Genomic DNA, 25,724 nt, shown 5'->3' on the forward strand with positions numbered 1-25,724 from the left:
AGGAAGTCCAGAGACTTGGAGCCCATCATTTGGCGCCATTTTTCCTTCAAGGCATTTATGCCTTGAGATGGTCAAGAAGTTAAAAAGCTGAGCAGAGCTTTGAAATAGAAATACAAGGATGTGAGAACAAAAACCAGAGTCCAGGGCTTGTTGGGATGAGAAGTCCTGGTAAACACCCAGTTGGGACCCCAAAAGCCTTTAAGAGAATGAGCGTCTCTTCAAATGTTATGACCTAAGTTGCCTCACACTAGTCCCAGTCCTGACACTAGGAGTAAGAATAAACCACAAAGAGACTAACCCCCCTCACAGAAACTAAAGCCCAGCTTCAAATCATTTCAATTTCAATCTTAATTGAATTAAAGTGATCTGGGATTGTTAGTGCTCCTAGCCCAGCTGGCTGCCAGATACAAATGTATACTTTCTCTGTAGGAATATGTAATTAAAATTAAGCTCCTCAAATTAGTTCTATAAATTTTCAAATACAATGTCTGGCACTCAATCAAAACAACTAGGCATGTGCGAATGTAAGAACTGACTGAAAACTAAGAGACAAAAAAACCAGTAATTTAAATAGACTCACAGAAGATCCAGATAATGAAATGGTCAGACTTGGATTTTAAAAGAGCAATGATTGCTATAAACTGAAAGTGTACATACCCCAAAATTCATATTTTGAAATCCTAATCCCTTATGCGATGCTATTTGGAGGAAGGGCCTTTGGGAGGTAATTGGGTCATGAGGGTAGAGCCCTCATGAATGGGATTGGTATTCCTATGATAAGAGACATGAGAGAGATGATCTCCCTCCACAGTGTGAGGCTTTGGTAAACAGAAGGCCATTTGCAAACCAAGAAGAGGGCCCTCAGCAGGAATCAAATCAGTTGGCACCTTAATCTTGGATGTCCCAGCCTCCAGAACTATAATAAATAAAAGTCTGTTGTTTAAACCATTCAATCTATGGTATTTGTTATAGCAGCCTGAGCTGACCGAGACAATAATAAATATGTCCAAAGAATTAAAAGACAAGGCTGTGGATTTTGGCAGATAAATAGAAACTATAAAAATGAACGGAAATTCCATAGTCGAGAAATAAAATAACTGAAATTAAGAATGCAGTTGATTTAATGGCAGAATAGAAACAAGAAAGAGCCTGTGAACTAGAATATAAGTCAGAAGAAAATATCCACACTGAAGCATAGCAAAAAAAGGACAAGAAATACAGAAAAAAAAAAAAAAAGCATGAGACCTATGAAACACACTGGTGAACGAGGAGACAGCAAGAATTATGCTTTATCCCTCATAAATGAGTTTTCATCTCAACTAGGCACAATGAAATCCCAGCACTTTGGGAGGCTGAGACTGGAGGATCACTTGAGGCCAGGAGTTTGAGACCAGACTGGTCAACACAGCAAGACCTCGTCTCAAAAAAAAAAAAAAAATAGCCAGATGTGGTGACGTGTGATGTGTCTGTAGTCCCTGCTTTTTGGGAGGCTGAGGCTGGAAGATTGCTTGAGCCCAAGAGTTTGGGGCTGCAGTGAGCATAATTGTGCCACTACACTCCAATCTGGGCCAAGCTGGGTGACAGAGTGAGACACTATTTCAAAAAATAAAAACAAGGGAGTTTTCACCTCTTTCTTTGGCATAACACTTTTTCAAACAAGTTACCTAAATTGACAAGTAAAAATCAGAAATAATCTCCGAACCCATAAAACAATGGCACCATAATGAAAGTTTCTGAGCCTATAGCAAGCCTATGTCTCAAAGGAAGAAATTAATATATTATAGAAATAACACCTAAGATGAAAATTTTGAGCTCTTTTGAACTTTTTTTTTTTTTTTTTTTTACCTTTCCCGGGGTTGTTGCTGAAGTTTTTCAAGTCGCACTACAGATGGCTGGTTGGAGGATTGCACAGCTGGAGTCCCAACAGTAACATTCAGGTCTGGGGATAAGAATGCTGGATATTCTACTGTCTGTGGCGTAATAACTTTTCTGCAACATAATAATAAAGTGAAATATTGAAATTATACAAAAGTCCACTTCCAAAATCAGTGGCAGCTATCACTTTTGAACCCTTCTCTCTTTTACCTTTTAGCTCACCTAGCCACCTTGGGCCATTGAAGGCTAGCACTAGGAAAAAAGCCAAGAGCCAGAAATCCAGAGATAAGTGCTCTCTTGATTACACTTACTACTAAACTTAGATCACAGGCAGCAGGGATGGAAAAGGACAGAAGGGCCTGAAGTTCTAATGAGAAGTACAAAGTATTTGAGCCCAGACCTCTCTCCAAATCTTTAGACCCAAATCTCTATCTCTTTTTTTTAATTCCTTTTTTTTATTATTTAAGTTCTAGGGTATATGTGCACAATGTGCAGGTTTGTTACATATGTATACATGTGCCATGTTGGTGTGCTGCACCCATTAACTCGTCATTTACATTAGGTATATCTCCTAATGCTCTCCCTTCCCCCTCCCCCCACCCCTCGACAGGCCCCAGTGTGTGATGTTCCCCGTTCTGTGTCCAAGTGTTCTCATTGTTCAATTCCCACCTATGAGTGACAACATGCTGTGTTTGGTTTTTTTGTCCTTGCGATAGTTTGCTCAGAATGAAGGTTTCCAGCTTCATCCATGTCCCTGCAAAGGGCATGAACTCATCCTTTTTTACAGCTGCATAGTATTCCATGCTGTATATGTGCCACATTTTCTTAATCCAGTCTATCATTGATGGACATTTGGGTTGGTTCCAAGTCTTTGCTATTGTGAATAGTGCTGCAATAAACATACGTGTGCATGTGTCTTTACAGCAGCATGATTTATAATCCTTTGGGTATATACCCAGTAATGGGATGGCTGGGTCAAACGGTATTTCTAGTTCTAGATCCCTGAGGAATTGCCACACTGTCTTCCACAATGGTTGAACTAGTTTAATATTTTATTTTTAAAATCTATTAATTTTTTGGAATGTATTTTGTGCTAGGTGCAATGTTCATATGACTATGTATATTACCTCATTCACTTTTCACAGCAAGCCTATGAGATGAGAATTATTAGATCCTATTTTATATATAAGAAAGCTAGTGTTAGAAAGATTAAACAACTCCTCCCAAGGTCTTACAGCTGGTAAGTGGCAAAGCTAACATTTGAACAGTCTCTTTGACGATAAAGTTTAGATTCTTAAACTCTATTCTATACTATGCATAGTGGTAAGCACCTTAAACTCAACATGTCCAAAATAGAACTCACTATTTTCCCCTTCTCCAGGTATGCTCTTTCCTAAGTGTTCCCTGGTTGAGGAAATAACAGCAACAAACGTATAGCCAGTGGTCCCTAAATGTGAACATCTTTTTTCCTCCTTTCCCCTTCTGTCATCTTCCATTTCCAGTCACTTCCTAATTACAGGAGATATAGCTAAACATTCTAAATATTTTACAAATTCATTTGTTCCTCTGTTCCATTATATTAGTCAGGGTCGTCCATAAAAAGAGAACCAATAGGATGTATATATACATAAATATATTTATGATAAGCAATTGGCTCATGTGATTATGGAGGCTGAGAAGTCCCAAGATCTGCAAAGTTAATCAGCAAGCTGGAGACCCAGGAGAGCCAAAAGTATAATTTTAGACTGAGTTCAAAGGCCTGAGAATCAGGAGAGCCAATAGTGTAGTTCCAGTCCAAAGGCTGGTAGGCTGGAGATCCAGAAGAGCTGATGTTTCAGTTTGAGTCCAAAGGCAGGGAAAAGTTAATGTCCCAGTTCAAAGATAGGCAGGAGGAATTCTCTCTTACCCCAGGGTGAGTCAATCTTTTTGTTTCATTCAACTTGTTGGATGAGGCCCACCCACACTAGGGAGAGCAACCTGCTTTACTCAGTGTGCCAGTTTAAAAGTGAATCTCATCATAAACACCCTCCTCTCAGAATAATTTTTGACCAATAGCTAGGTACCTTATGGCTGCCACTAACACATCATTAGATCTGTTGCATGATATGAGCAGCTTGCATGGCAGCCTGGACCTGTTGCAGAGCCTTCTCTTGTTCTGGGCCCCACTCAAAACTGGCAGCTTTTTGAGCCATCCAGTAAATGGGCCAGAATAACACACCCAAAGGAGGAACAGATTACCTCCAAAATCCAAAGAGGCCCACCTGTGGTTATTTCTCCAGGTGTTGTATCTCTTTTTTGTTGTAGGAGAAGCCAGATGCAACAACCCATCCTTCACTGTATACAGGATATCACCATCCATACCATGGACCCCTAGAAATTTCACTGAGGTAGAAGGCCCTTGAATTTTTGTCATATTTATTTCCCACTCTTTGACACAAAGATGTCTTATCAGTAAGTCTAGAGTAGTTGCTACTTCTTGCTCACCAAGTCCAATCAGCACGTCATCAATAAAACGGACCAGTCTGCTATTTTGTGGAAGAAAAAGGCAATCAAGATCCCTGGGAACTAAATTGTAATGTAGGGCTAGAGAGCTGATATACCCCTAAGTTAGGACAGTGAAGGTGTATTGCTCACCTTGTCAGCCAAAAGCAAACTGCTCCTGATGGTCTTTATTAACAGGTATGGAGAAATAAGCATTTGCCAGATCTGTAGCTGCACACCAGATACCAGGGGATATGTTAATTTGCTCAAACAATGAAATCACATCTAGTATAGCAGCTGCAATTGAAGTTGTCACTTGGCTAAGCTCACAAGAATCCACTGTGTTTCTCTAATATCCATCTGTCTTCTTCACAGGCCAAATATGGGAGTTAAATGGAGATGTGGTGGGAATTGCCATTCCTGTGTTTTTCAGGTCCCTGATGGTGGCACTAATCTCTGCAGTTCCTCCATGCAGTATTGCTTTCGGTTCACTACTTTCATAGATGGAGGGAGTTCTATGGCGTCTTCTTGGCCTTTCCCAAAATAAAAGCCTTCACTCCACAGATCAGGAAACCAATGATTCTGCCAGCTACTGAGAATATCTATTCCAATTATGCATCCCAGAACCAGGGAAATAACCACTGGATATGTTCAGGGACCCACAGAGCCAACTGTGAGATGGACCTTAGCCAAAACTCTACTGATCAGTTGAGCTCCATAAGTCCTTACTCTGATTGATGGACCACAGTGACATTCAGAGTGTTAGTTCAGAGACAGTGTCTAGTAGTCCCCAAAAGCTCTGATTGCTCCCTTCTCCCCAGTGCACAAATACCATGGTAAAAGGCCATAGGTCCCTTTGGGGAAGGCTGGGAGAAATACTAACAGCATAAATTTTTGGAAGTATACTAGGGTCCTTCCTTGAAGGACCTCCCTTTCATTAAAGGAGTTCTGAGTCTGTAAAGTAGCTCAAGTCTGGGAATTGATTGAGAGGCCATGACTCTGTTTTTATGATGCAGGTTAGACTTTTGTTCCCTTGACCTAGAACTTTTCTGCTTATACAGATCAGATTAGAATTTAGTAGGCTTCCTATCTACTCATGTCTAGGAACACATGATCAGACAGCCAACACCATAGGTTTGCACTAGCAAGACTATTCTGATTGCTTCTTTGATTCTACTGTACATTATGGTAACCATGCCCACCTTGCCTTTGGTAGTTGAGTATCTTCACTTGGTTCCTGCCACCCTGGGACCCAATTACTTCCATTGCATTTAAGTTTCCCAATTCAGTGACTGCAGATGCCACTGTAAAGTCTGGCCCACAGGGAAGAGCAATCACAGAGCTCTCCAAGGATGCCAGGGTACCCTTCACAAACTCATTTCTCATAGTCATGGTAAAACGTGTGTCTTCTGGACCCTCCCAGGATGGGTGAGTCAATTTTAAATGGCAAGTCCACTCTAACATAATTTCTCTGAGCCTCTAAAACCCTTCCTCTACATTAATTGAGCATTTCTAACTAATTCACTGTGAGCCATCTTTTGGTTCCTTTTTCAGTCATTCAAGTAAACAAGCTATGAGAGCCCTTTCTAACTCCCCAAGCTACAGCATTAAATGCAAAAATGTCTGCTTAGGCCAGCTGCAGTGGCTCACACCTGCAATCCCAGCACTTTCGGAGTCTGAAGTGGTGGATCGCTTGAGCGCAGGAGTTCGAGACCAGCCTGGGCAACATGGCAAAACCCTGTCTCTACAAAAAAATACAAAAATTAGCTAAACGTGGTAACAAATGCCTGTATTTCCAGCTACTTGGGAGGCTGAGGAGGGAGGATTGATTGAGCCTCAAGAGGTCAAGGCTGCAGTGAGCCATGATCTGTTGCCTGGGCAACAGAACAAGACCCTGTCTCCAAAAAAATAAATAAATAAAAATAATCTCTGTTTAGTAAGTCCATATCACTAAACTCAGCCTGATCCAACTTTATTTTCCTTCCACCATCATCCCCTGCCCTTAATATCCATCCCTATACATGTTCTCCAGATTTCTGTCTATATAAATTTAAAAACTCAAATAGTTCTTTTGGAGTATATATGGAGTATATTCCTGAGAACCCAAAGGAGTAAAATTTGATCACATTTGAGAAGCATAAACCTACAATGATGATGATGGTAATGAAAAATATTTATTAATTTTATAAATAGGTAACAACTAATTAGGCATTTTGCTATTTGCTCCCATGTTCTAAGTACTTTACATGTAACTTATTTAATCATCATAGTAACTCAATTGGGTAGTTTTAATTTTTATCCCATTCAACAAATGAAGCATAAAGAGCCTAAGAGTAACTTGCCCAAGGTCATATAGGATGTGAGCCCATGCAGTCTGGCTCTAGGGCCTGAACTCTCAATCACCGTATCTTGCCCCTGCCAACTCCTCTAGCTCATCCCTCATTGCTCTCCTCCTTGCTCCTAATCTCTTAGCCACTCTCAACTAAAGACTGTTCTCTAACATAACAGAGCCTCTTACGGCTCCCTGCTTTTACTTCTGTGCCCTATCAAGAGAATGTGTCCCCTCACTCCTCCAAAATCAGCCAGATGCACTACTACCACTTTTACAAGTCTCACTCCAAGCACTTTCTTTTGTGGAGCCTTACTTGATCATTCTTTCCTCCCCAACTTCCCTGACAAGAATTAGAAGCTCCTTGGCGTCCCACAGTTCTTTATGTTTGGCTCTTGAAGGGCTTTTATTACATTTGCATCATCATAGTAATTATTTTTTATGTTACTTTGCATTAAACCATGAGCTACTCAAGGGCAAGGAGAAGGCCTCACATGTCTTTGTATTTGCCATGACTTGGGGATATAGCAGACATTCAATCAATGTTTATTTAATCAATGTATGAAGAAGAAAGGTAAACAAAAGAAAAAGTTAAGCTTTACTATTTCAACAAATCACCAATATCAAATAGATAAAGTATTTTAATGATAATATCCAGTGTTGGTGAGACTACAGGAAAATAAGCACTTCAGAACAGAATTTCCCATTCAACACCTAATTCCCTCAATCCCATTTCAGCTTTTTTCCATTTCTTATTCTTGGATAACACTATAGATTAAATTTCTTTCTCAGGTGCTCATTTTTCTATAATCATTTTTATTGTTGAAATTTCAAGATTGATTAGCATACTATATTTTAAGTTACTTTTGGTTTGCTAATGACATTTGTTTTACCATAGACTTTTTACAGATGATTTTGTAGCAATTGGAGTGGTGTGGAGGTAAGGGTAACATTACTATACTGCAGAGCAGAAAACTGATAACTATCAGACAGTCTGATGTTAAGTCTCTCACCTCTTTTCCCAAAAGGGGTATCTCCTTGGCCTGCTTTCCTTATTAAGCTACTCCTCCCTTCCCTCCTTCAGCCATGAACTTGGCACTCCTTCTCTTCTTTTATCTCCACACGTCCTCAACTCCTCTATCCAGGGCTATACCCAGAAATTCAAAATTTCTTCCTGTTATTAAGCAAAACAATTCACTACTCTCTTCACCTCAGAGTCTACCCCATCCTGGCCATGTCCTGGGGACTTCTTAAAATAACTCCACCAAAATGCTCCACCAAATGGATTAAAATTGTTTTAAATGCCACATGATCTGACCATATTAATGAGACTTAAAACACTTACGTCACGGGATCTGTTCTTTCTGGAGGTGGTGCAAGATTCATAAACATGGATGGTTCAGTAATTTTCTGAAGAGGTTTTAACTGAAAAAAATGTAAGTGTATTTTAGCACTGTTTAGTTACAATTAAAACTCACTAATTGTAATACCATACCATATTGATACCATAATGCTATGAATACCCCAGGACTATGAATTAGGCCTTAAATGAGACATGTACGGAAATAAGGAATTAAGAGAGGAAAGAAGACACTAACATTTATTGGGTACTAAATATTTGCCAAGCATTTTATTATACTTTTAATCTTATTTAACCATCTCAATAAACCTATACGGTAAGTAACTAAGCATATTCTACAGATGATACTGAAGATCAGTAATTTGTTCAAGGCTACACAGTAGGCAAGAGTAAGGACTTGAATGTAGCTTTATCTGCCCCCAATGTAGTGCCCTGTTTACAGTATCACGATAGGTTAAGTAGGGGACAATATCACTGAAAAGTTCACAGACATGAAATCAAGTTTTTATTTTGAACTTTTATTATATATCCCATTCTTTTCCATACAATTCCTCTGTTCCTGGTTTTTAGTAGATTCCACCTACATAAAATAATACTTGCCCAGTTTTATCTGAAAAGAATACCTCTCCTTAAAAATGGCTATTACTACATATTATACTTATGTTCAGACACAAAACCTACCTCTGGAGTTGGTGCTCATAAGCTATAACTGTCACAAAAGGAGTAAACAATTAGGGGTCCCTATAAGGCCTAATTATGATAAGAAATTTAAAAAATAACAGAAGAAAAAGTAAAAAATCAAAGCAGAGAAGGGAAAGAAAAAGCTTGTTCCTTGTGGCTTTCATCTATATATTACTTCTGATTCAAAATGTATTAAACATCATTATAATATAATATAGGCACAATTTTAAAACATATTACAGAGATTTCTCAGTTAACACAGCGGTAGACTTGTTTAATAAGGCTGATGTCTTCACTTTCAATTCCTAATTTAAAAAGACCCAAAACTTTAGAAAGGAAAAACTGAAAGTGAAAAATGATATGCAAATAAAGGTCATTTCCCCTATATAACAGCAGCACTAAGAGGACTGCATTTTGAATACCACAAAACTGGTGACACCCAGGAATATTAAGAGTTCTTTCAATACTTGATGAGAGTATATACTGGTACAACTTTCCTAGAATAATTCCTTGAAAAGGTCATTGTTTTGGACAAGAATTTCCTTTCTAGGAATCTGGCCTAAGGATATAATGAAAGAAAAGGATATAAGTTAGTACATAAAAGTATTTGTGGCAATGTGGACCTATGGTAGTCAATTTAAAGGACGAAGTCAAAACTAGGAAGATATCTTCTTTGGGTTTATTACTCTCTTGATGAATCAAGGAGAGTTCAAATAACACCAGATGTTGAAATAACTGGAGGAAAGGACCATATGAGTACAAAATATTATCTGAATTAGATCAATTACTCCATTTTGTTTTCTCAGAGCAGGATCTCACTATATCGCCCAGGCTGACTCAAGTGATCCTCCTGCTTCAGCCTCCAGAGTAGCTACGATTACAGGTGTGAGCCACCAGGCCAGGCAATTACTCAATTTTTAATAACTATTTTTAGATGCAGAAATCCACACTGATTTCTTGAATACTTGTGTTTCAAATTACATCAATATGTATGTGTACACACAAATACAAGCAAGTTTTATTTTTTTTTTTTTGAGACAGAGTCTCACTCTATCGCCCAGGCTGGAGTGCCGTGGTACGATCTTGGCTCACTACAACTCCCGCCTCTCTCCTGCCCCAGCCTCCTGAGTAGCTGGGATTACAGGCATGTGCCACCATGCCTGGATAATTTTTGTATTTTTAGTAGAGATGGGGTTTCACCATGTTGGCCAGGCTGGTCTCGAACTCCCAGCCTCAGGTGATTCACCCACCTCGGCCTCCCAAAGTGTTGGGATTATGGGTGTGAGCCACCACACCTAGCCTAAAATCAAGTTTTATAATGAAGACATTTTGAATAAAATATCATTGCTTTAAAATGTATAAACAAATCATAGTAAAGTCTCATCTTTCTTGAGGCTGAAGAGAAGCCCATACACCTCAAATTCGGGAGGTAAAGAAGCATCTTTTAAAAATATTTATTTTAAACAATTGTTCAAACTGAAATAGAGCCTCAGAAGAGGATGATTTGACTGAAGAGTTACAACAGAATAATCTTTTAAAAGAGGGGAACTAACCTGATGTGAAAATCCGTAACCAAAGTTTCCATAGGAGAACATAAATTCCACCTCCAGCCTGCAGACAAACTAAACATGTGATAAATTTTATTGTTTGATCAGGATGATATTTTAATGGAGAAGGGACAAAAACTGATATTTTTACTTTACAAATATATAAGTTAGAAAAGCCAAAGTATGAATCTCCTGATTTTAAAAAAGCATTTACACAAGGAACTCCTACAGAAGAATTTATTGAGTTCCTGAAATGTTAAAACCTTTCATGTTAAAGTTAAGTAGTATTATACAATTAAAACACGGAAAATATCAACTTCTAATTGTTACTAGGATTACACTGAGATGCTGACATACATATATACGTGTGATTCATACATGTGTATGAATATACAAATATACATTCATGTATGTATATTTTTAATTATTTACTCACACTCCTCTCACCTCCAGTCCCAGTTTCAGATAAAATTTTGATTTAGACAAGTGATTTCACTTCTGTGAAACCCAGGTTGATAAAGGAGGGCATGAGAGGTAATAAAGTCAAGTGTCCATCCTTCTGTTTTTTATGTTCCTGGCCCCTGTTTTGGCCACTGGCAGCAAAAGCCTCTCTGAATAGAAAGATCAATTAATCCAACTACTAATTTTAAGCACGTAAAAAGAAATTAAATTAAGAACTGCAAACAACTCTTTAGAAACTCTCCAGAGAGAAAAATAATACTTCCTCAATTTAGCAAGTGAGGCTCCTGAGGCTATGCAGTCAAGGCAGCAGCCAGAGGCATTCTACTCTCTTACCCAATGATTTCTAATTTTCTTTATCACCATTTAGCTAAAAAAAAAAAAAAAAAAAAGAAGAGGAAGAAGAGGAGGAGGAGGAGAAGGAGGAGGAGATTTTTGTTAGTTAATATTGTGCTTTCTATTTCATACATTTCTACTATTTCAAACAGTGACTGGTACAGTAACTAAAAGAATAAAAACATGTAGGCTACAAATAATATCAGAGTAAAGTTACATGAAATGTTAAGAATATATTACATGCACATAAAACTTAGGAAGTTTCAGTAAAGTCCTTACTATGTTTCTGTGCAACACTTGGACCTCTTCAATGAAGCACCCTTTCTAGAAAAAAAAATAACAATTTTAAATATAGAATTACCCAGGTATTTCCCCACATATTATCTAAACCAAGGGTCCCCAACCCCTAGGCCATGGACTGGTACTGGTCCATGGCCCATTAGGAACTGGGCTGCACAGCAGGAAATGAGTGGTGGACAAGCGAGCAAAGCTTCATCTGTATTTACAGCCACTTCCCATCACTCACATTACTGCCTGAGCTTCACCTCCTGCCAGATCAGTGGGGGCATTAGATTCTCATAGGAGCACAAAACCTATTGTGAACTATGCACGCAAGGGATCTAGGTTGCATGCTCCTTATGAGAATCTAATGCCTGATTATCTGTCACTGTCTCCCATCATCCCCAGATGGGACTGTCTAGTTGCAGGAAACCAAGCTCAGGGCTCCCACTGATTCTATGTTCTGGTGAGTTGTATAATTATTTCATTATATATTACAATGTAATAATAATAGAAATAAAGTGCACAATAAATGTAATGCACTTGAACCATCTCCACCCACCCTCCCCATGCTGGTCTGTGGAAAAATTTGCTTCCACAAAACCAGTCCCTGGTGCCAAAAAGGTTGGGGACCAATGACCTAAACCACAAATCAGGTAATAATTTTTCAAATGCACATATGAACCTAATAGCCAAAGTACAAACATAAGGAATGTTCAAAAGACGAAAATAAAAATTCCAAGTTCAAGTAACAGAAATAAATGTATTTTTATTATGTTGTAGACAAAAATGTTCCTGCTAAGTTACAGTTCCCCTTTTTGAAAGTCTTAAAGGAACTGCCATGTCCACATTGTTTTTGAGGGTGTATCGAGCATCCTTGCCATAACTAACTCCATCTTAGAAAAAGACTCTATTTTATATTTCGCAGGGCACTTTGCCAACAAGGATAAGATGTTTTGTTTAAGGCACAAATAAAAAAATAAAGACTATGTTCAACCAGATAAGGACAGAAACAAGCATACTCTTCCACTATCTGTTTTCAGCAGAGGACTCTGTGACTGTAAAAGATTAGGCTTCCAGCACCTCGAAACAGCTATCTTAACTGACACCATCTTACAGTCACTTGCGATAAGAACTTGACTTCTGCCACTGAACGTTCTGCAACCTCAGACTCTTCCTTGCAAGACCAATAGACCGCCCAGCCCAGACGAGGGCTCCTTTTGTCTTCTTTGCTCCCCATAGGCCGGTTCGTTAACCTTTTCTCCTATTTCTTTTTCCTCTTGATATTAAATGCTACTTTGTTGTGGAATGTAATGTTTACATATTAAGTGTACTATTATGTATGTTTGCAATATTGACTGACTTGTGGAGTGGCTTGAGCCTGTGTGCCCACGGCATGCGGAGTGAATGGGAGGTACTAAGGAGAACTGGCTCCTTGGGTACTCCATGTAGCTTGTGGCTTTTGTGATTGAAATAGCATTAATAAAAGCCTGACATTGTGGAAAGACACAAACATGCATGGGCCTGGTTACCTCTAACCTTGCACCCTCCTAAGAAAGGGGTTACTTAAACATAATTCTACATGATAAGCTGAGTCCTGATAGGACTGAGTACTTCTCTCATCTCTCAGGGATGGCTGGATCTTTTAAACCACGTTAACCTTTGGTATCCTTGCTCAATATCTATAGTCATGTCTGCTGTAATGAGTAGGTCTACAATTTTCCAGAAACTTTTTGAGTGCCAAAATGACACCAGAAGTAAAAAAAACTCCATACTTGGCCTATGTGACAAGTCACAATCAATATACAATGAAGACTTTGTTTCATGCACAAAATTATTTAAAATATTGTATAAAATTACCACCAGCCTATGTGTACAAGATGTATATGAAACATAAATGAACTTCATGTTTAGACTTGGATCCCATCCCCAAACTATCTCATTATGTATATGCAAATATTCCAAAAAAAAAAAAATTAGAAGTCCAAAATGCCTCTGGTCCCAGGCTTTTTCAGATAAGTGATATTTAACCCGTACAGACATTCTGGAAAATACTATGGGTGTTCCTCAAAAAATTAAAAATATCATTACTATATGATCCAGCAATCCCACTTCTGAGTATACATTTAAAGGGATTGAAATCAGTATGTCAAAAAGATATCTGCACTCATGTCAGCACGACAGCCAAGATATGGAAGCAACCTAGTGTCCATCACCAAATGAACAGATGAATATGTGCTGTATATATATACATGCAATGGAATACTATATACATGCATGTATATATCTACATGCAATGGAATACTATATACATGCATGTATATATCTACATGCAATGGAATACTATATACATGCATGTATATATATACATGCAATGGAATACTATGCAGCTTTAAAATAAAAGGAAATTCTGTCATTTGTGACATGGATGAAACTGGAGAATTTTATGCTAAGTGAAATCAGCCAGGCACAGAAAGACAAACACTGTATGATTTCACCTATCTGTGGAACCTAAAGAAGTCAATCTCATAGAAACAGTAGAAAGGTGGTTACCAGAGGCTGGGGAGTAGGGGTAGGAACGGAGAAAGGGAAGATGTGTATAAAGTTAGACTGGAGGAGGAGGTTCTAGTGATCTACTGCACTGCCTGATTAATAGTAACGTATTGTATATTTCAAAATTGCTGAATAAAATAGATTTTCATCATCCTCATTATAAAAAAAGATAAGTTGGTGAGGTGATGGAAATATTAATTGGTTTGATTGAATCTTTTTCAGTGTAAACATCACATTGTACCCCATAAATATATACAGTATTTATCAATTAAAAATAAATAATCAGCTAAAAAATTAATTTATGGGCAGAGGAATACACCCATATGGAATTGTATGCAGCAGCAAAAAATTAACACTAGCTAAGTGTATTAATAGTAGAAACATACTATATTTAGAAATATAAAATAATATTTCTATAATCATACATAAGTAGTAAAGCTATGAAAAATAAGGGAATAATAAATACAAAGTTTTGGATAATCATTTTTTCTTGAGGGAGAGGAAGGAGAGAGAAGATGGCATCAAGCAGCAACATAAAGACTTGAACTCTATTTTTATTATAATAAAACAGAGAAAATGCAAAAATCTTGCATTATAAAAGTCCTTTAGACCTTATTTTCTCCCTATGCTATATGCTGTGGTTGTCATATGCCTTACCTCTCCAAACATTATAAACCACACAGATCATGTTATAATTTGTACTTTAAATAGTCACACAAATTTTAAAGAAAGTAATAAGAAAACAATAGTCTTTCCTCTAGCACCTCCATTCTGCTGTTGAGCCCATTCAGCAAATTTTTAATTTCAGATATTTTACTTTTCAGTTCCAGAATATGCATTTGGGTCTTTTTATATTTTCTATTTTTCTGTTTATGTTTATAAGAAAGAATTGGAAAGAAACTCTGAACAATGAAATGTTAGAATTGTGGAATGATGGGTGATTTCTGAATTTTAAAAAATTTACCTTTGTATTTTAAAATATTAGCATATTATTCATGATCTTATAAAAATAAATATTGAAAAGTTTGCATATATGCTTCTAGTCTAACTATCTAAGTTTCTACATTTTCTTCAACAAAAATTAACTAATAAGTAATGTCACATTTTTTGATGCCTAAATTGCCATACAGTCAAAGGAACTTTAGTCATTTCCAAAGATCTTCTCCCAAAATATTTTTGAGAATCTCTGGTTGCTTACACTTATTCATTACTCCATATGTTTATCCTTCTTCATCTCTTTCTATGTATTAGAAATTTATCTGATTTAACAGTATGCCATTTTTTAAAATCTCTGTGTGTATAGAGATATGTTTGCTGATCTATTTATAAGTTGCAATCATTACTCTTCACTCCCAATGTTTACCTTGGATACTGTAAAAATAAGAATATTCATACATATATATCCACAATATCAGTATTATACCCAAGAAAATTAACAATTCTAGAATTTTTTCTAATATTCAGTAAATATTTATTAAATTTTCCTAATTGTCCCAAGAATGTCTTTTATTTATGTTTATGTTTTATTTTTTTGAGACAGGGTCTCACTCTGTTGCCCAGGCTGGGGTACAGTGGTGCAATCATGGCTCACTGCAGCCTCGACCTCACTGGGTTCAGGTGATTCTCCTGCCTCAGCCCCCCATGTAGCTGGGACTACAGGCAGGTGTCACCATGCCTGGCTAATTTTTTGTGGGTTTTGTTTTTGTTTTGTTTTGTTTTGTTTTTAGAGAAACGGTTTCACCATGTTCCCCAAGCTGGTCTCAAACTCCTGGGCTCAAGCAGTCCACCTCCCTCAGCCTCCCAAAGTCCTGGAATTACAGGTGTGAACCACCATGCCTGGCTCCCAAGAGTCTTTTATAACTTTTTCGAATCTGTATTCAGTCAAATTTGTTGTATCTCTTTAAATCTAGAACAGTTCCTTCCATCTTTGGTGCGTTTTGGTTTGTTTTTTTTTTTTTTAATGACCACAGCTATTTAAAGAATCTACACTAGTATGTCACATTTCTGTACTTATCTTAAGGTACTGTTTAACTTTTTCCCTACTCACTAAATTCTCGTAAACTTGAAGTTAGTTCTACACTCAGCTTGATTAGATTTGGGTTAGACTTCTTTCTTTTTTTTTTTTTTGAGACAGGGTCTTGCTCTGTCACACAGGCTGGAGTACAGTAGCACAATCATAGCTCACTGCAGTCTCGAACTCCTGGGCTCAATCGATCCTTCTGCCTCAACCTCCCAAGTCACTTGGACTACAGGCACATGCTACCACACCTGGCTAATTCTATGTGTGTAGAGACAGGGTCTTGCTGTGTTGCCAGACTGGTCTCCAACTCCTGGCCTCAACAACTCTCCCACCTTAGTCTCCCAAAGTGCTAGGATTACAGGCCTGAGCCACCGCACCCAGCCAGGTTAAACATTTTTGATGATGATAAGTCATAGATAATACTGTGTACTTCACATTGTATCACTACAGGAAGTACATGATGTTAAGTTATCCACAATTCATTATGCTAAATTCGAGCTCTTGGTTAAAGTGGCAACTACCACATCTCTCTATTGTAGAAGAACATTTCCCCTGTGCTATTACTATGGCACCATGCGAATATCTTGCTTCCCGATAACCTTTTACCTAATGGTTTTTAGTGCCATTGCTAAATATTGACTGAATTAATCATTATTCATTATAAAGAGTTGCAAAAACAATAATTTGTAATTCTTTCATTACTTCCACATTCATAAACTGGTATTCTTTTGTTTTAAAATTTTCCTTTTTCTTCTTATGCCACCTCTTTTCTTCTCTTTTTTGAAGATCACCAAGGAGTCACGAATTTTCCTTTATTCAGAATGTTGCAATAATCTATGTTCAAGTTATTCTGAAGTTGGCCAATAGGAGTCCCCGCAATCTGGCTGTTGACATAACCCCATTAGTCTTTGAAGACTTCCTTGCTGTATGTAACAAAAAATATTCCTGAAAATACTTTAGATTGTTTATACTTATTCACCAATCAATAAGTTATTGACTCTGAGTTCAACACAACCACAAAAAGAGCTGCTGGAAAGTGAAAAGGACTCCTAGAGAGGAGAAAACAAGAGGGAAGCAACCATAAAATCTGTATATAAACTCTGCCCAAATCTTTGGCTAACCTCTAAAAGACACATGCACAAGGAAATCTGTAAGCAGCCCAGCTAAGGAAGAAAGAACTAAACCAAAATTTGTATTGCCAACTAAGAGACAGAGTTTGCAGGTTCAGTCATGTCTTAAGACATTTCAGAAACATAATAAAACATGTTTTACTCTATTTAGCCATTGTACAATGTATACATATATCAAAACATCATTCTGTACATGATAAATTTATGCAACTTTTATTTGCAAATTTAAATAGCCAGGCACAGTGGCTCAGGCCTGTAATCTCAACATTTTGGGAGGCTGAGGTGGGCAGATTATTTGAGCTCAGGAGTATGAGACCAGCCTGGGCAACATAGCAAAACCCTGTCTCTACTAAAAACACAAAAAGTAGTCAGGTGCAGTGGCATGTACCTGCAGTCCCAGATAGTGGGGAGGCTGAGGCAGGAGAATCGCTTGAGCCAGGGAGGTGGAGTTTGCAGTGGGCCAAGAAAATTTATTTTCCAGAAAGTTAGTTAGTGATACAACCTAAAAGTCTAAGTGTGAGTTTTTTGTTTACTTAATTTCATATATATATATATCCGGTATATATATATTTTTTTGAGATGGAGTATTGCTTTTGTTGCCCAGGCTGGAGTGCAATGGCGTGATCTCGGCTCACCGCAACCTCCACCTCCCGGGTTCAAGCAATTCTCCTGCCTTAGCCTCCCAAGTAGCTGGGATTACAGGCATGCACCACCATGCCCGGCTAATTTTGTATTTTTAGTAGAGATGGGGTTTCTCCATGTTGGTCAGGCTGGTCTTGAACTCCCGACCTCAGTTGATCTGCCCGCCTTGGCCTCCCAAAGTGCTGGGATTACAAGCTGGAAAATAAATTTTTAAAAACATTATGCTATTATAAGCCAACTCTTTGAAAAAATATATAGCCAAAGGGAGATTTTATTTCTTAAGCACATGAATTTGAAGGCAGACAATAAACAAAAAAAGCCCATCGAGTATAATAAATCACAACAAACTGGACAACCAACCGGCAACATGATACCAAGGTGAAGAAAATCATTTTATACATACCTGAATTACTTCATAAAGATGTATCTGAACACTCCCTAACAAGAAAGCACGTTTTTCTCTATTGTCATACTGTATGAGTTCCAATAAAATATTATTCCGCTCATCATCATAACGTCTAGGAACCTCAATATCAAAATATATAAGAAAAAAAGAATTAAATTTGAGCCTAAATATTTCTGAACACATACATCCAATATACTATTACATTATTTGCATATCTAGTGATTCATTTTTGTATGTCATTAGCTTTATAACTTTCAACCCCACAGTCACATATATACTAATATCAACAAAATGAAGATCTTGCTTATATCTAACGTCAATTATCATCTTTTGGAAACACCCATTACCTACATTCTCTTTTTAACACTACACAAAAGTTCACCCTGAATACTCTATTGAAACTACATTATCAAAGATAATCAACTACCCAATACGAAATCCAAATAATCCAGATAATCCAAATACAGGTTATCCAAATATCCAACACTAAAAAATATCTAATATCCTTTTCAGTCTCTGTTCTTTAACTTTTTGACAAAATGTATACCATTGCCTGAACTTGAAACTCTCTCCCAACCCTGAGCTCTGGAGCACAGTACCATTATTATGTAACCTTTAATATCTGTACACTCCATTGCTAATTAGAAAAAAAGTCATGCCTCCCCACTCCTAAGAATCCAGGTGCCTTCCTGTGGTGTCTCTCCTGATGGTTGACATCAGAGCCGATATCAGCCTTCTTAAAGTTATGTTCGTGACTGTCTTCCCCTGAGAAATGAGAAAAAGGAATGCAAGCCCTGTGTGCCAGCAGACTAGTTAAGAGGGCAGGCTCCGTTTTTCAACAATTTGGCATCTTGATTATTGGAAACAGTAGAAAACTACAAATGCTCAATAAAATATTTAAAATACCATTTTAAAAGCAAAACAGGGTTAATAAAATGGTGAGAAGTAATCATATAAAACTCCAAGTATTGACAGACACTCAGAGAAGTAAACTAGACCCTGAAGTTACATTTGCCCTCAGGGCACTTCCCAATCAGGTGACCTAAAACTGCAGTTTGTATGGTCTTGGAAGGCAAAGAAGAGAGAAGACAAGACATGATACATTTAACAGAGGGTCCTTCCCCAACCATCCTCCCAGAAAGCTGAAAACCCAAATGGCTATGGCTTCAGTGAATGGAGAACCCCTTCTCCCATCACATCTATAGAAGGCTGCAAGGAAAGTTGTACTGCTGAGTAGAATGGAGTGTGGGGTCCCTAATAAGCTATAAACAAAAACCAGTTCAGTGAAATTACAGCCTAAAGTCACAGTCGCTGAATCTTATACAAAATTTCAAGCCAGATACTTAAAATGGTTTACATGGTAAACATTATCTTATGTATATTTTGTCATAACATAAACAAATAAACAGGACAACTTAAATTTTAAAAAATATCTCAAGTGGAATTTAGTAGAAAATGGTCCCAAACTGGTAGTGGGCTCAGTTGCCTTAGAAGAAACAAATCTTGCATAGAGCTACTACTTTCATCCTAGACCTCAAAGAAGTTCCACAAATAATTTTCCAAGGAAAATGAGCAGTTAACAGTCAAAAAATAACTCAGTCAGCATGGAAACAAAGCGCCACAAATGAGAAGAGCAAAAATAGACCCCAAAAAAACCTTAAATATGGGAATTTTTAAGATCTATGTTTACTATCTTTAAAGGAACAAAAACCAAACTGAAAATATACTCCTGGCACAGGAAACTTTAAAAATGATTTAACAAACCTAAACAAGGAACAACTTGTAGAAATGAAAACTAAAACAATTGAATAAAAACACTATATCAACTCAACCACAAATCTGACGCAGCTTTGGAGAATTAACGAACTAGAATTAAGGAATCCCAGCACTTTGGGAGGCCAAGGCAGGTGAATTGCTTCAGCCCAGGAGTTTGATACTAGCCTCGGCAACATGGCAAAATCCCGTCTCCACAAAAAAATACAAAAAGTAGCCAAGCATGGTAGTGCACATCTTTAGTTCCAGCTACTCAGGAGGCTGAGACAGGAGGATCACTTGAACTCAGAAGGTTGAGGCTGCAGTGAGCCATGATCACGCCACTGCATTCCAGTGTGGGTGACAGAGGGAGACCCTGTCTCAATAAAACTGATAATAATAAAATAAAATAAAGATCAGAAGAATTACCTGGAATGCAGGGCAGAGAGACAAAGTGATGAAAAATATTTTTTATAGGTTAAAAGACATGGAAGATAATGTAAGAATACCTAACATAAGTTAACCAGAGTCCAAGGAAAGGAAATAAAGGATTAAGAAAATGGAGCAGAGAAGCACTATTTTAAGAAATATTAGCTAGCCAGGCATGGTGACTCATGCCTGTAATCCCAGCACTTTGGGAGGCCGAGGTGGGTGAATCACAAGGTCAGGAGTTCGAGACCAGCCTGACCAACATGGTGAAACCCCATCTTTACTAAAAATACAAAATTTAGCCGGGTATGGTGTCACGCGCCTGTAATCCCAGCTACTCAGGAGGCTGAGGCAGGAGAATCGCTTGAACCCAGGAGGCAGAGGTTGCAGTGAGCCAAGATCGTGCCACTGCACTCCAGCCTGGGTGACAGAGCAAGACTCTGTCTCAAAAAAAAAAAAAAGAAAGAAATATTAGCTAATAATTTTTCATAACTAATGAACATCAACAATCCAGGTTAAGCAGCCAATAAATCCCAACATAATATACAGAAACCCATCAGAGTGAAATTAGAAGAAAAAAATATATAACACACACAGAAAGAGGAAGATACATTATTTTCAAAGGTGACAGACTGACAAGTGACTTCTCTTCAACAAATATGAAAGCTAAGAGATAGTGAAATACTTCAGAAAATAACTGCAAATTTACAATTCTATACTCAAAAAAAAAATTCATTCAAAAATGAGAATGACATAAAGACCTGCAAACTAACAAAAGAACAGAAAACCAAACACCGCATGTTCTCACTCATAAGTGGGAGTTGAACAATGAGAACACATGGACACAGGGGAGGGGAACATCACACACTGGGGCCTGTCGAGGGGTGGGGGCATAGGGGAGGGATAGCCTTAGGACAAATACCTAATGTAGATGATGGTATGATGGGTGCAGCAAACCACCATGGCACGTGTATACCTATGTAACAAACCTGCACGTTCTGCACATGTATCTCAGAACTTAAAGTATTAAAAAAAAAAATCCCTACAGAACAAGAAAAAAAAAAAAAAGACCAGGCAAACAAAATAATTATGTCACCAACTAACTCTCACAGGAAAAATAATTTTAAATAAATAGTTCTGACAGAAGGTAACTGACCCCAGGAGGATGATCTGAGCTGTAAGAAAAGTTAAAGTGGCAAATATGTAGGTAAACTAAACAAATATAGACTATATTAAATAAATACAAATTATAACTCAGGGGAATTAAAAATACAAAAAAAAAAGACAATAATAACATATTAGTTGAGGGTGATAAATGGAATTAAAGTTTCTAAGATCCTTGCTCTTCCCAGGAGAAGGATGAAAGGATGAGGGTATCGTTAAACATTGGATTTGATAAGCATACATAATTTCTATGATAGCCATTTTTAAAAACAGTAGCGTATAATCTCCAAAACAAGAAAGAAGAAAAATGGAATGAAATTGTAAAATACAGTTGACCCTTGAACAACATGGTTTGAGCTGCATGTGTCCACCTATACATGGTTTTTCAATAAAAGTTAGACCCAATGTGCCTGCCTCTCCTGCATCTCCTGCCTCTCCTTCTACCTCCTCCACCACTTCCTCCTCTGCCACCCTTGAGACAGCAAGACTAACCTCTCTTCTTTCTCAGCCTGCTCAATGTGAAAACGACAAGAATGAAGACCTTTATGATGATCCTCTTCCACTTAATGAACAGTAAATATGCTTTCTCTTCCACATGATTTTTTTAACGTTTTCTTTTCTCTAGTTGTGTTATTGTAAGAATACAGTATATAATACATAACATACAAAATATGTGTCGATCAACTGTTTATGTTATTGGTAAAAATTCTAGTCAACGGTAGACTATTAGTAGTCTACTGACTGGGGAAGTCAGTTTTGACTGCAGAGGGGGGTCAGTGCCTCAGTGCCTGTGTTGTCCAAGCAACAACTGTACTCAATCCCAGAGATGAAGAAAAGAAGACAAAAGAGGAAAGAAGAAAAAAATAATCCATGGTTCAACTGGGATAAATAGAAAGCACAAAAGAAGGTAACAGATTTAAACTCAAATATAATTATATAAAATGTAACATGCTACAGTAACATTACATACATTAACATTACACATATTAACTACTACACTAACAGATGTAGATAAAATACAAAGACTGTCAGACTGGATATTTTAAATCTATATTCAGTTTACAAAAGATAGAGCTAAAACATAATGTAATTTATATTTCTCTAATATAATATTCTATTTTATCGATATTTTCAAATTTTTAGCATAGAGTTATATATGGTATTCTCTTACAGTTTTTAACTGCCTTCATATTTATACCTATATTCCAAATTTTGCATAATTTTCTTAATGAGACTTACCAGAATTGTGCCTACTGTGTTACTTTTATTACTAATTAGCTTTTGTATTGTTACATTTCTTTAACATCTATACTGTTGTAAATAACTCATTTATTTCTTTTGTTATTAATTTCTTCCTCTTCATTTCCTAAAGTTTTACTGTCATTTTCTAAGTTCTCAAATTTAATGCTAATTTAGTTTCCACACTCATCTTCCTCCCTCCTCCCCCCCTTCTCCCTGGCTCCCTCCCTCTCTTTCTCCTTTCTTCCTTCCTAATACAATTTTGTTTAACTTTTAGTGGTTGCTCTAGATCCATTATAATATGGATCTTTCACACATCACAATGTATCTTGAATTAAAATCAAACCACCATGTCCAATAGTATAATTCTATTTACACCTCCTCATTCTCTGTGCTATTCTGGCCATGTATTGCACTTCTACATATGCTACAATTCCTATCATTCATTGACATTATTGTGTTTTTAAATAATAAAACTCAATTGTCTTTTGGATAAATTTTTTTAATAGTCTTGTATTTTTACCCACTCATTTACCATTTCTAGTGCTCTTCCTTCCTGTGTATCTGGGCTTCTATCTGGGATCATTTGTCTCCAACCTGAAGCTTTCTTTGATATTTATTACAATGCAGGTATTCTAGATACAAATTCTCTCAGCTTTTGTCTTTCACCATCTTTTTGAAGTATATTCTCACTGAATATAGAAATCTAGGCTGAACTTTCCCCGCCTCCCAGCATTCTGAAGCTGGCATTCTCTTGTCCTCCGATTTACATTGTTTCTGATGGAGAGTCAGCTGATATTCTTATTGTTGTGCATCTGAATGTAATGTGTTTTTCCCCCCTCTGGTTGCCTTTAAGATTTTCTCATTATCTTTTGTTTTCAGCAGTTTGAATGGGATATACATATGTGTGATCATTTCTGTACTTACTCACTTAAGGTTCACTGAGTTTCTTGAATGTATGGATGGATTTTTAATTAATTTGGGGAAGACTTAGGTCATTCGTTCTTTAAATATTTCCTCTTCTGGATTCAAACAAAGACAATCAGAAATGACAAGGGGGATATTGCCACTGACTCCACAGAAATACAAACAACCATTAGAGAATATTATGAACACCACTATGCAAATAAACTAGAAAATCTTCAAGAAATGGATAAATTCATGGTCACATATACCCTCCCAAGACTGAACCAGGAAGAGAGTGAATCCCTGAATAGACCAATAACAAGCTCTGAAATTGAAGCAATAATAAACAGCCTACCAACCAGAAAAAGCCCAAGACCAGATGAATTCATAGCTGAATTCTACCAGATGTACAAAGAAGAGCTAGTACCATTCCTACTGAAACTATTCCCCAAAATTGAGGAGAAGGGACACCTCCCTAACTCATTCTATGAGGCCAGCATCATCCTGATGAAAACTTGGCAGAGATTCAACAAAAAAGAAAACTTTAGGCCAATATCCTTGATGAACATTGATGTAAAAATCCTAAACAAAATACTGGCAAACTGAATTTAGCAGCGGATCAAAAAGCTTGCCCACCACTGTCAAGTAGGCTTTATCCTTGGGATACAAGGTTGGTTCGACATATACAAATCAATAAATGTGATCAATCACATAAACAGAACTAAAGACAAAACTCACATGATTATCTCAATAGATGCAGATAATGCAGCTATTGAATAAAATTCAATACCATTCATGTCAAACACTCTCAATAAACTAGGTATTGAAGGATCACACCTCAGAATAATAAGAAAGATATTATTATTCTGAGGTATGGTCCTTCAATAACTAGTTGAAACCCACAGCCAACATCACACTGAATGGGCAATGGTTCCCTCCTTTTTTTTTTTAACAAACCTGAACTTTATTCAGCTGATGTGCTTCAAAAACAATGGATGTAAATCCAAACCAATTCCCCATTCCCCTTAAAAACAGGCACAAGACAAGGATGCCCTCTCTCACCACTCCTAGTCAACATAGGATTGGAAATCCTGGCCAGGGCAATCAGGCAAGTGAAAGAAATAAAAGGCATCCCCATAGGAACAGAGGAAGTCAAACTATCCGTTTGCAGATGACATAATCCTACAACTAGAAAACCCCATAGTCTCAGCCCAAAAGCTTCTAAAACTGATAAACAACTTCAGCAAAGTCCTAGGATACAAAATCAATGTGCAAAAATCACTAGCATTCCTATACACCAACAACAAGCCAAGAACTGAATCAGGAATGAACTCCCATTCACAACTGCTATAAAAAGAATAAAATACCTAGGAGTACAGCTAACTAGAGAGGTGAAAGATCTCTACAAGGAGAACTACAAACCACTGCTCAAAGAAGTCAGAGATGACACAAACAAATGGTAAAACATTCCATGCTCATGCATAGAAAGAATCAATATCATTAAAATGGCCATTACTGCCCAAATAAATTTATAGATTCAATGCTATTCTTATTAAACCACCATTGAGATACTTCAAAGAACTAGAGAAAACTACTTTAAAATTCATATGGAACCAAAAAAGAGCCCAAATAACCAAAGCAATCCTAAGCAAAAATAACAAAGCTAGAGGCATCACACTACCCAACTTCAAACTATACTACAGGGCTACATAACCAAAACAGCATGGTACTGGTACAAAAACAGACACATAGACCAAAGGAACAGAACAGAGAACCCAGAAATAAGACCACACACCTACAACTATCCGATCTTTGACAAACCTGACAAAAAGAAGCAATAGGGAAAGGATTCCCTATTCAATAAATGGTGCTGGGATAACTGGCGAGCCATATGCAGAAGATTGAAACTGGACCTCTTCCTTATACCATATATAAAAATTCACTCAAGATGGATTAAATATTTAAATGTAAAACCCAAAACTATAATATAAAAACCCAGGAAGACAACCTAAGCAATACCATGCAGGACATAGACAGGGACAAAGATTTCATCATGAAGACACCAAAAGCAATCTCAACAAAAGCAAAAATTGACAAATGGGATCTAATTAAACTAAAGAGCTTCTGCACAGCAAA

General features: G+C 37.3%; 1 protein-coding gene across 19 annotated transcripts in view; it reads right to left on the reverse strand.

The window, feature by feature from the left end:
• C2CD6 (C2 calcium dependent domain containing 6) overlaps window positions 1–25,724 on the reverse strand; it is a 186,056-nt gene that overhangs the window by 135,477 nt on the left and 24,855 nt on the right. For all 19 annotated transcript variants that reach the window (XR_008522960.2, XR_008522956.2, XR_008522954.2 and 16 more), the window contains exons 5-9: window positions 18,096–18,218; window positions 11,348–11,392; window positions 10,280–10,348; window positions 8,031–8,110; window positions 1,846–1,989 (exon numbers count right to left, since the gene is read on the reverse strand). Coding sequence is in view for 9 of the 19 variants with exons in the window: in XM_054549655.2 (XP_054405630.1) it covers window positions 1,846–1,989; window positions 8,031–8,110; window positions 10,280–10,348; window positions 11,348–11,392; window positions 18,096–18,218 (461 nt within the window). In the remaining 10 variants the exon portion in view is untranslated. The remainder of the gene's footprint in view (window positions 1–1,845; window positions 1,990–8,030; window positions 8,111–10,279; window positions 10,349–11,347; window positions 11,393–18,095; window positions 18,219–25,724) is intronic.

This window comes from Pongo abelii, chromosome 11, assembly GCF_028885655.2.
Source record: "Pongo abelii isolate AG06213 chromosome 11, NHGRI_mPonAbe1-v2.0_pri, whole genome shotgun sequence".
Classification (NCBI taxonomy): domain Eukaryota; kingdom Metazoa; phylum Chordata; class Mammalia; order Primates; family Hominidae; genus Pongo; species Pongo abelii.